This window comes from Lynx canadensis, chromosome D1 (genome assembly GCF_007474595.2).
Source record: "Lynx canadensis isolate LIC74 chromosome D1, mLynCan4.pri.v2, whole genome shotgun sequence".
NCBI lineage: Eukaryota > Metazoa > Chordata > Mammalia > Carnivora > Felidae > Lynx > Lynx canadensis.
In genome coordinates, this window is record NC_044312.2 from 48,663,047 (window position 1) to 48,675,606 (window position 12,560).

The window sequence follows — 12,560 nt, forward strand, 5'->3', positions numbered from 1 at the left end:
ATTAATATGTTGCACTGGCAACTTATGGAGGGACACTGGACCAGCCAAGTGAGCCAGGGATGACTTCCCAGAATATAAGATGAACTTGAGTTAAGTATTGAAAAGAAAATAGGTGGGCACCTGGGGGACTCAGTCGGTTAAGTGTCTGACTCTTGGTTTGTCTCAGGTCATGATTTCACAAGTTGGTCCTGAGATTGAGCCCTGTCTCAAGCCTTTTTAAGATTCACTCTCCCTCTCTGTCTGCCCCTCCCCCACTTTCTCTCCTTCTCTCTCTCTCTCTCTCTCTCTCTCTCTGCCCCTCCCCCACTTTCCCTCTCTCTCTTTCTCTTTACCACCCCCTCTCAAAAAAGAAAAAATAATAAAATAATAAAAACAAAAAGAAAATAGGGAACATCTAAAAGAGATAATGCATGTTAAGCGCTGGTCACAAAGTCTGTCTATATTAGAAATTTTTGTTGGCAGGTAGTGCACATCCACCTGAACTAACTTAATTCAAAAGGAATGAATTTGAAAGACACATGAAGCATCTTTTCAGATTCCAGGATGAATTGGACAACAAAGCCCTGGGAAGGACATCCATGGACAGAAGCATCGTGGGGGAGCCCAGGAGGATCCCTCCAACTGTCTGAAGCTCTTGCTTCTGTCCATACATCTGCTTTATTCTCCATCTTCTTTTGCCATTTCAGTCAACATGGGAGAAAATGCTGCCCAATGTTAAACTCTCAGGCTACTATTGTTTTCTATTCAGATAAAATCTGAATCTCATGGTTTCAATTCCAAATTCCCCAAAAGAGGAACTGGCCAAACCTGACAAGTGATCCATGATCCAAGCTACATGAACTTAACACTTTTGCAACCATGTGGATATTTGTTGGAGAAAAACTACCAACAGATATTACCACATTGTCACATAGCTGATGCTTCTGAAACACTAATCCTTTTCCTTTCCTGGAAAACTATAAAAAATAAGCTGGTTTTTTGGGGCGCCTGGGTGGCGCAGTCGGTTAAGCGTCCGACTTCAGCCAGGTCACGATCTCGCGGTCCGTGAGTTCGAGCCCCGCGTCAGGCTCTGGGCTGATGGCTCAGAGCCTGGAGCCTGTTTCCGATTCTGTGTCTCCCTCTCTCTCTGCCCCTCCCCCATTCGTGCTCTGTCTCTCTCTGTCCCAAAAATAAATAAACGTTGAAAAAAAAAATAAGCTGATTTTTATTTCTTTATTCTCAGTTATAATGGACTAATAGCACCTAATGAGGTCAATATAATAGGTGAATTTTTTTAACATTTATTTATTTTTGAGAGAGAGAGAGAGAGCATGAGAGGGAGGGCTGGAGAGAGGGAGGAGGGAAAGAGAGAGAGGGAGAGAAAGAGAGAAAGAGAGAGAGAGAGAGAGAGAGAGAGAGAATCTGAACCAGGCTCCAGGCTTTTAGCATAGAGCCCAACATGGGGCTCAAACCCACAAACCGTGAGATCATGACCTGTGCCAAAATCAAGAGTCAGTTGATTAACCAACTGAACCACCCAGGCACCCCAATAGTTGAATTTTTAAGGTGAGAATTTCATTAATTTTAGTTGATGGTGGATTTTTAGGATTTTCAGCAGGCACTCATGTGCACTTCATAAAAGGGTGCAGGAGGAGAGCAGACAGATACAACTAAGTAAATTCAGGAAAGGTCATAATGATTTGAAGCCATTCAGATCAGCCTGGGTGTGTGTGTGTGTGTGTGTGTGTGTGTGTGTGTGTGTGTGTGGTATTTATTTTTCTTTTTGCTGGCATAAAGTTCCCGTCTTTTTTAAAGTAAAGTTTTGAGTATTATTTTGTTCTTAACCTACCTTTAATGATTCTAGGAATAAAAGAAAAATAAGACCTTTTTGTTACCTTAACCTTCAGAGCTTTTCTGGTTTCCTTATAGTTTACATGAAATCTGTGGAGTCATCCCTTTTAAACAGATTCTGAGTTTAAGTAATCAATTGTCCTCTTTAGGTGTATATAGTATAGTTCCCTAGCTAGGGTTCTCCATTTGATAGTGTTTTATTATATTTCCTTCAACACATTAAACATTGATCAGGTTCCTTCATGGTGTGGCCCTTTGGTCTGTAATTAATTTATCTATTAGACCAAAAAAGGTAATAGTAAGTGGAGACAATAAAGAATAAGCCAATTCAGTAATACCCCTTGAAAACCAATAGCTGGGGAACCGGGGTGGCTCAGCTGGTTAAGCTTACAACTCAATTTTGACTCAGGTCATGATCTCACGTTTCCTGAGTTCAAGCCCCAAGTCAGGCTCCTCAATGACAGTGCAGAACCTGCTTGGGATTCTTTCTCTCTCCCTCTCTCTCTCTCTTTCTCTTTCTCTCTCCCTGTCCCCCACCCCACCACCCCCACTCATGTGTGTGCATGCTCTCTCTCCCTCAAAATAAACTTAAAAAAAAAATAGCTGCTGCAAAGTTAAGTTTCAGACTCTGTGACTTAAAACATACTTTTGAATCAAGTCTTGCGAGGGTCTGTGTATGACTGGGTATCATTAGACGTGTGGAGTGGGGCAAGGACAGAGAGGCACAAGGTGGTGGGAAATCTGCCAAGTGCTGATCTTTAGAAGCTTTCACCACAGTTTCCATAAAGATATAGGTTGTATCAAAACAACTATTTTCTTGGGGGCAGCTGAGGAGTAAAATTAAAGGGGAATTACATTACATTTCATAAAATAAGACTTACTGAAAACTGTTAGTTTCACATTTTTCATCCCCCCAAACCCTATTCATCTTATTTCTTCCTCCCTTTCTCATAAAAATTTTCAAAAACATTTTCAGTATCTTGACTGTAGTTCTGTCCCTTCCTCTACCTTTTGTAGCTTCTTTCCTCCACTATAATCACTTCTTACATTTCTTAGGCAAATCGCTTATCCCTTTTTCATGAGTATAATACCTTACTGTTTGTCAGGCGCTGTACAATTCACAGTACTATTCATCTAAATCCATGCAGCAATCTTATTATCCCTATTTCCAGATGAAGAAATTGAGCCTTTGAGATGTCATGTGACTTGCCCAAAGCCACATAGCTCCTAAGTTCTAGAGCTGGGACATGACCCAGGTGGATCAGAGTGTGGCAAGGCCCCCAAGCCCATTGCTCATAGATTCTCTGCTGTGATATATGTCCATTATAGAACTTGGGAAGAAACACAAAAGTAGAAATATGCTTTTTAAAACATCAGTAATCTCGGTGCACCTGGGTGGCTCAGTTGGTTAAGCATCTGACTTGATCAGGTCATGATCTCACAGTTCATGAGTTTGAGCCCTACATGGAGCCCTGCATCAGGCTTTGTGTCTGCAACACAGGAGCCAGCTTTGGATCCTCTCTCTCTCTCTGCCCCTCCCCCACTCACACTCTGTCTCTTTCAAAAACAAATAAATAAACATTAAAAAAAATCTTTAATCTCTATCTACATCCACAAGGAACAAGAGCTAAAAACTTATCTTTCCTTTCAGTATTTTTAAATGCATAATGAACAGGAATTTTTACTTTTAACACAAGCATTTGGTGACCATTGTTAAGGAACTGACATTCTAAAACAAATGTATAAAGTCACTAAGCTCATTTTACAACAGAACATCATTTTAATACCTATGAAAGAGTAAGTAACACATGTTATTTCAATTGTATCCTTAAACTGGAACGTAATTTTTCAGGTATTAGTTTGCTTTTCAGTGATCCTATATCATATTCCAGAATACTTAATTGCTTAATGGAAAATTTAGGTGTGATTCTGTTGACATGTTAATGATGAAATGTTCTGTTTATTTCTAAGACATTTTCTGCAAGGATATGCACCAGAATTCCAAAGAAAATGAGACAGGAAAAATATTAAAATTAGCCTTTCAATCTTGGACAGTTTCATTTCACGAAATGAATATTGTAGACTTATATTTGAAACAACAAGCGCTGAAAAAATGAAACCATCAACTCATTTACATGAGTAGAGTGGGGAGGAAATGTTTTCTAACACATACCAGAAATGTGATAAAAACTGTACTTTTTATTTGGACAAAGCATTACTTGAATTTGAAGTTAATGATATGTGTATGTTTCAAAATGAATGCAAGTGGTGGCTTTACTCACAAAGGTTATCTACTAGTAGTAAAAGCAAATTAATTTTAAATAGCTATGACTCTCTAGCCAGATGCTATTTCAAATGCTGGGGAAGAAGGGAAGTTGGGTGCCCTAGTTTTCCTTGATATTCATTCCTCTATATTTTGAGAATTTGAATATATAAACTCTGCCCCTCACACACTTTTTGTTTTTTTTTAATTTACAACAATCAATTCTGGGAACTTGGTATCAGCATAGGCTTCAGAAAAGGGCAAAACCAGGTTGGGAATGATGTCCCTGCCCTCAACAACACTGTGACCTTGTCAGTAAATTTCATTGTCTGTAAAATGAGAATCAATATTTCATAAGTGGTTGGGGTTAAGTACCAGTAAATAAATGAAGTGACTAGAATGATATGGCACATAGCAGGGCCTCTCTCTAAAAAATTTCCATATCCATCTTGTTCACCTTTCAGTAAGTCCTTGAGCACAGCATCGTTGACTCACTGATCAATAGCGGCAGCTCTCATATGTACTGTATACTACAGGTCACACATACGCCCATGTGCACTGTCTGTCTGTTTACTCTACCATTAACTCTGGGCACACTTACTTTCTTTTCATGGAGACTGAGGTTCAAAGAGATGAAGCGACTTGACCATGGTCACCCAGCTGGGACTCAAATCCAAGTGTTCTGAAGGCTACTCTGATGCTCTTTTCACTGCACTAAAGTTGCCTACTTCCTCCACATGTTCAGGAAAAAAAAAACATCTAATTTAGGCTATGATTTCCTCACCCCAGCAATTGACAATTAAGGATTCCACTATATACAAAAGGAAAAATTTAGTACAGTTTGAATAGATAGAGCATCTAGAATTTTTTTTAAATGCCAGCCCCTCCCTCCTATGGAAAGCAGTGTTTTAAGATACGATTAATATTCTGAGCATAGGATGATGGTAAACACTATGTGTTTGCATTATCATGAGATGACAAAATTATCCACTCTCAAAGGACCAGCTGCTGTAGGGCGGCTGGCACCCGTGTTGCCTACATTCTCAAAACTATTTTAATTGGTAATTTTCCTTTTTTCCTTTTTTTTTTTTTTTGGCAGAGAGGAAATGTATGTGCAAACCTATTAAAGCCATAGCATCTGTTATGATGAAATGACATGACTGAATCTTAATAAGTGCAATGTTACACCTCAGAATTTTGGGGTTAATCAGGGTTGTCATTGAGACAAGAGTCTCTATAACTCAGCTCCCCAAACACATATAGAAGAGTTATGGGAAAAAATGATAGAAAAATTCTTCCCATGCTTTTTACATATTTTCACTACCGTGTTATAATTTTGAATTGATGTGCACAGTATACATGAAACTGTTCATCACATTAGGTGAATGTGATCCTGAGAGGAGAGAGCCCAACTTTTGAAATAGGAATACCTCAGATCATATCCAATGTCTACCCAAATTGCTGACAGCTTTAGACAAAGAACTTGATCCGCTTGGAACAATTCTCATTTCTATAATGTGGATGGTAAGTCTTATTCTACAAGTTTATGAAAAGTATCTAATAATTAAAATATTACAAATCAAAATTTTCAGTGCTACCAATAACCATTTATTAGGTGCTGGTTACATACCATAGTCTGTGCTAAAGACTTACATGTAAATTATCTCATTTAATCACCCCCAAAGTCTTTATTGTAGATATTACTAGTGTATTTATTTATAGATGTGAACATAGAGGCTGAGAGGCTAATTATCAGTGTTTACAAACTTAGGGTATGGAAGGCCTAATAATGAACTTAGGCTTCTTATTTTATTGCTTTAACAACTATTTGCTAAGCAATAGATGTCCTGAGACATCAAGCACTGTGGGGAAGAAGGAAATGGGAATGGAAGGTTGGTAAGCAACCAATCATGTTCGCTTTACCCTGGCTACCATGTAGAGAATGCATTAAAAATTGAGAAGAGAGGATCCAGGGAGAGTAGGTAGAAGGCCATACAAATAATCTTGGTGAGAGATGATGTTGACTTCAACCGGGATGGTAACAGTACAGATGAAGAAACCTGAATGCAATGCAGGTATACCTTGCAGGGAGACCTGAATGTGTGGTGGTTACAGGATAGGGAAGTCAAGCAAGAGCAGGCCCATATTTTTTACTCTTAGCAACGTGGTAAAGTGAGATGGGAAATGCTAGAATGGATATTCAGAACAAAGGAAGGAAGTCTTTCTAGTCTCAAACCTCACACTTTTAACTATTATTAAAATTTAAACTAATTATCATAACTATAAAAGAGATTTGAAGTCCATGGGCATGTAAATATAAAACATTGGACAGTTTTATAGAAGAGTCAAATTATTCCTCCCAAGAGAAAATGGCAAAAAGGAGAGTTTAGTGCAGAACTTACCATAATGCTTGGTTTTCAAAGTAAATACCTAAGGTAAAGATTATCTGAGATTTTCTTTGAATGTTGTGAAATTTGAACTTTAATATCTATAATACTGCTTTATAAACTAGAGGGGGAAAGAAAAAACACCGGAATATAATTTACCAGAAAGCTAACACTTTTGTTTTAGATGATCGGGTCATGTATATATTTTCTTCTTTCTACATTGTTACATTTTACAAATTTTCAGAAATGACTACATATTACCTGTATAACTAGCAAATTAAAAGTTCAAGAAAAATTAATCTATAAGGTTACATTTGCTATGTCTGTATAGTCCATAGTAAGTTCTGAGAACCACGGCAATCATAACCCTCACTTTAAGCAGTTAAAACCAATCAAAATAATTACATGACTGACAGAGGCCTTCAAATGTGCCCTTCTCACTGTACCATGTGCAATGCACTCCCTGTCCCAATGGACTGGAATCCCAGATGGGGTTTGACCAATAGTGCAGTCCATTCGGAAATGCCTGGAAGGCTGGGGAGTTCTTCATTTCATTTGAGTTGTTTCTTCTGAATATAAAATTTTAAAATTGCTTAAATCACTCCCCCACTTCTTAAGGGTAGCTAACAATGACAATATTCTTTAAGAAATTTGGGGCGCCTGGGTGGCGCAGTCGGTTAAGCGTCTGACTTCAGCCAGGTCACGATCTCGCGGTCCGGGAGTTCGAGCCCCGCGTCAGGCTCTGGGCTGATGGCTCGGAACCTGGAGCCTGTTTCCGATTCTGTGTCTCCCTCTCTCTCTGCCCCTCCCCCGTTCATGCTCTGTCTCTCTCTGTCCCAAAAATAAATAAAAAACGTTGAAAAAAAAATTAAAAAAAAAAAAAAGAAATCCTCCTAGCCACCCCTAACTTTTGCCTCTTTCCCTTTCTTTCAGGGTCAATGATTGTATCTTGCGGGTGAACGAGGTCGATGTGTCAGAGGTTTCCCACAGTAAGGCCGTGGAAGCCCTCAAAGAAGCGGGCTCTATTGTCCGGCTGTATGTGCGTAGAAGACGCCCCATTCTGGAGACTGTCGTGGAAATCAAATTGTTCAAAGGACCTAAAGGTAATAAAAACATAAATGACTCACAATATGACACCATTTGACTAAAATTTATGCCATAATCCACCTATGATGTAGTCTCTTCTTTTATGTTCTGACATTCAGTGCTTACCTAGACATTTGAAGTCCTGCAATAGTGGTTTTTACAGAAGGTCAAGGAAATCAATACACTTAATATGAACTCAGAGAAAGAAAGGGCAGATTTATGTAGGAATGTCCTTATAAGCAATGGCCTTATAAATATAAACCATTTATATTTTTCTATAAATTTTTAATCTTATTGAATCATCATGATTCGGCTGGCATATAAATTCTTTCTAATTTTTAAGATATAAATGGTGACTCTTCATTTAGTAAAATAGTAATATGAATGGTAATGATTAAACTGGTCTATCCTGAAATAAGTTATTATATTTTTATAATACTGTTGTGATTTGTTTTGATTTATAATACTCTCATGTGTTATACTCAAAAAATACTACATAACATTTTATCTTTGAAATAGTCAAAGTAAGTTAAAATTTATTTTTTTAAAGGCTCCCAAATCTCCTGAGGTAATTGTAGTTACCCTGGGGAATCACATAAACAGTGAGATGAATCATTATATTAATTTTTTTTTAAGAATAGTCATTTGGGTTCTCTTCAGAATGATGACATTTAATATTAGCTTAATAGTATTTCAAATATTTTATAAAAATCCAATAATTGGCTTAACAGTATTTTAAATATTTTTAGAATATTATGACTGGATAGTTAGTATATTATTTGAGTAATTATTTCTATTTCCCTTAAAATCTACTTAATCTCTAATTTTAAATGGGATTAAAAAGGAAATAAGTAACGGCACTGGTGGGTGGTATTTAAGATCTCAAACCCAAGAATCAGACGGGACTGAGTGTAAAAGCCTGGTTCAGCCACTTACTAGCAGAGTGATATTGATTGGAACAATCCCCTCATTATTAAATTGGGATCATAATGGTAGTATCGTTCCCACAGGGTTTATGAGAATCTAACATTTAACTAAACCTTGCTGGTGGAGTACAGCCTGCAGAGTCAAAGTGTCTAGGTTAGGACCTACCAAAGCACCTCACTAGTTGTTTGACCTTAAGCAAATCACTTAACCTCTCTAAGCCTTAATTTTCTCATCTACAAAATGCAGATAGTAATAGTACTTGCCCCTAGAAATGTGAGGATTAGATGAACCATTGCATGTAAAATATTTAGAATAGTGGCTGGCCCACATTGACTGCCAAACAAATATTACCTATATAAATACATGCTATTTGTAGTATTCTTTACTACAGATGGCCTCAGACTTTGCTATAATTGCTTGATAATGTAATGAAAATAAAGATCACTCTTGGGCTAAATTCAAATTCGTTAAAATCATATAATTAAATCTGGGGGTGGGGGGGAAGTAAGGCATTTGCTTACCATAATGTCTGGTGGTATGTGTTAGGGTCAGGCGTAAGGCAGGGTAAAGATAAGAGTCAGAGGCTAAAAAATTTTAGGAGTCAAAGGCTTTATCGGGAACTAAGGTCTCAGGCGAGGTTCTGTGACTCAGGGAGAGAGAGAGAGAGGAGTCAGGGAAGTCGCGCCCAGGTGTGGTGGGGTGGGGTTTTTAAGCTGCAGTGGTTCCGGGTTTAGGTCCAGATGGGCCTTTTTCCCATCAGGTCGTGCTGTCGCTTGGTGATTGGTTGACCTCCATTCGTTCTGGCACGCTACTAGGGGCTTTTCTTTGGGTTGAGCTGGCAAGATGGGCGTCCCCTCTACTGTAGTTCCAAGGACATCCTAACAGTATGAAAGAAAAGACTTTGTAACCTACACATTTACTAACATCATATTTGCAAGGTGCTTTGAAGATAAATGATTTCAGCATTACACTATTTCTATTAAAAATATATACTATTTATGAGTAACAGGTAGGTATTTCTACAATTCAATTAACAGCAATTATTTAGCACAGCCCTAAAGCCAATACCGGTTTGAAGCACTCAGCAAAGTATTAGCATCCATTAACTGGCCTCCTGCTAGCCCAGTCACTAGATGACCTCCAGCTGCTCAGCAGAGCAGTTCAAGGTTCTAGGGAATCCATGGCCAAAACTCTTAAATTTTATCAGGAACAGATTTTGGGGGTCTTTACCTTTGGTACTAGGAATCCCTCTGGCGGGCTTCCTCAGTCTGAATTGTTTTCTTCTGTGAGCCCGGAGTAGGGCAGGGATTGCCCTGGGACATAGAAAGGTGGAAATGGGGACAGGTGAGCATAATCCACCAAGAATACCCAGGCAATAACCCAAAGGTGCATGGCATATGAATGATAGGTTTGGTTTACTCAGACGTGGAGAACCAGGAAACTATTAGAACTAACCTTACATCCCAGAAAGCAGACTTCTGCCACATCCCTATAGAGGGTTGTGGGCCTGTTGTTCCTGTGCAAATTATGTTGAGTCACTCATACATTTTTGTACTGTCACCATACAGAGGTCACTGATGGAGATTTGTTTTTCTATACAAAATTTACTGACATACAAAAAAAGACATGGTTTTAGTCAGTGTTTAAATTCCTAATGCCTTTCCCAATGCCTAAAATACTGGAAGTGCTGAATCAGCAAATGGAATAATTAAATTAGGTTCTGCACTAAAGGTGATGATACTTTGCCATGTTAACTTCACTTGGCACCTTATAGTCCTTTCCTTTTGAATGATGATGTATTTAAAATTAATTTCTACCAGTGTTTGACTCATACTGTGGAAAGGGAAGACGAAGATGAATCAGATGTGATTCTGATGAAAGAATCAGAAAGTTCTCACAGGAGAAAAAGACATAAACTCAAGTAACTTTAATGCAAGGCAAAATGAAATCAGCCCTGTTATTGAGCTTGTGTCATGATTCAACTTGACTAGGAGAGCCAAAATGCTCCAGAACATTTAAAAATTTATTTTTTTAAGTGTTTTAAACTCACAAACTGCGAGATCATGATGTGAGCTGAAGTCAGATGCTTAACCAACTAAGCCACCCAGGCACCACAGCATACATTTTTTTTAAGTTTATTTATTTATTTTGAGAGAGAGAGAGAGAGAGAGATCAGGAAAGGGGGAGAGAGAGAGGGAGAAAGAGAGAGAATCACAAGCAGGGTCAATGCTGTCATCATGAGCACAACTCGGGGCTGGATCTCACAAACAATGAGATCATGACCTGAGCCGAAATCAAGAGTTGGATGCTTAATTGACTGAGCCACCCAGGCACCCCAGATCATTTAAAATTTGACACGTGCTCACAGGTCCTTATCTGTCCTTCGTTGAGCATGTAGGCACTCTACAGTCAGCATCAGCTCTCTTGCCAACTGGGCTAACTAGCCTTGATTATGTTTGTGTAATACAGAGCTAACTAGATATTTTCATTAGTCTTTCAATAATTCAAAGAATATTAAGTATTTGTTATGTTCCTGGCACAGAGGGTGAAAATGGAGATTCATAAAAAAAGTAGGAATAGTTCTTGCTCAAAGAGATGAAAGCCTGATTTAGAAAACACCTATAATGTAAATTGGGAAATATGCTAATGTGAATGTAAAAGATTGTAAAGTGGCCAGTTAAATAAAGGGTCAAAGAAGACTTCTTTAAGGAAGTGCCACTTAAGATAAACCTTGAAAGAAAAAGAAAAATAAGAGACACAAAAAGAGTGGACAAGAGCCTCCAGACAAAAGTAAAATGTGTGTATGAAGGTTCTAAAATAGGAAAGATCTTGATACCTTTTAGGAACTGTAAGAAGTCAATCATGACTGGTGTTTAATGATAGGATAATGAGTGACATGAAATGATGTTGTCAAGGTTAGGAGGGCCAGATCATGCACAGCCTTGTTGACTGTATTTTAAGATTTGTTATTTTATTTCAAGTGCAATGAGAAGTTATTACAAAATTTTCAGCTTGGGAGTGATATGATCAAATTAGTCATTTTGAGAAGATCATTTGGCTGCTGTGAAAAAAATGCATTGAAGGAGCAGGAGTGGGAGCAGAGATCAGTTAGATGTTACTTGGTGAAGGTAAAGAACAGTGGATGGAGTTAAGCTATATGTTGGAGGTATACTTGATGCTACTTACTGATAAGTGGCACTTAGATGTGGGGCATGTCTGAGGATGAGGCCCAGTTTTCTAATTGAGCAGTTGAATGGATTCGGGTGCCATTTGTGAGATTGGGAAGACTAGGGAGGAACCCTTGTGGGGAGATCAGGAATTCACTTTTGGACATGTTGAGATGCTTGTGATACATTTGGAAAGGAGATCACGGAGGCAGAACTGGAAAATATCTGTCTGAAATCTCTGTCAGGTTAATATTCTGTATTTACCCTATGTCTTGTCAAATATCTGGAGTTGGGGAAATATCTGAATACTTCACTTTTCCCTTTTCATCAATAATCTTTAATATAAAAATCATAAATATGGTACTACATTAGCTATTTTTTGAACAGTTATAATGAAAATAATATATTTTATAGAGGTTCTTAGTGTTTTGGGATTGGTTCTGGTTTTGGTTTTGGTTTGTTTATGTTTTTTGAGGTTTTCTTGTTTTTTTTTCTTCTTTGTATATCGATGCAATGTTAAGGGATCCTTGAAAACTAATTAGTGATAGAGTTAAATGTATAGTTTTCTAATTCCATATCCTTATGTTTATTCCATAATTGTACAAATTACTAATACTGAAATGACCTTTGATGTATGTGATTCTGTCTCAGCGGTGCTGATCTTCCCAATATACAACTAGAATCATCTGACTGGGTGATTTATGGCCATTTATTTTAGTAATTAACATTTGGGTAATATGCACTAATAATTTAGAATGTCTTTTATTAACAATATGTAAAAATTTGGGGCACCTGGGTGGCTCGGTCGGTTGAGCATCCGACTTCAGCTTAGGTCATGATCTCGCAGTTTGTGAGTTCGAGCCCCGCATCAGGCTCTGTGCTGACAGCTCAGAGCCTGGA

The 12,560-nt window shown here is 38.1% G+C and overlaps 1 protein-coding gene across 1 annotated transcript in view; it reads left to right on the forward strand.

The window, feature by feature from the left end:
• The window catches only part of DLG2 (discs large MAGUK scaffold protein 2), a 780,826-nt gene that overhangs the window by 219,161 nt on the left and 549,105 nt on the right, over positions 1–12,560 (forward strand). Inside the window, exon 6 of the mRNA XM_032595102.1 lies at positions 7,414–7,583. Within this exon, the coding sequence (XP_032450993.1) occupies positions 7,414–7,583 (170 nt within the window). The remainder of the gene's footprint in view (positions 1–7,413; positions 7,584–12,560) is intronic.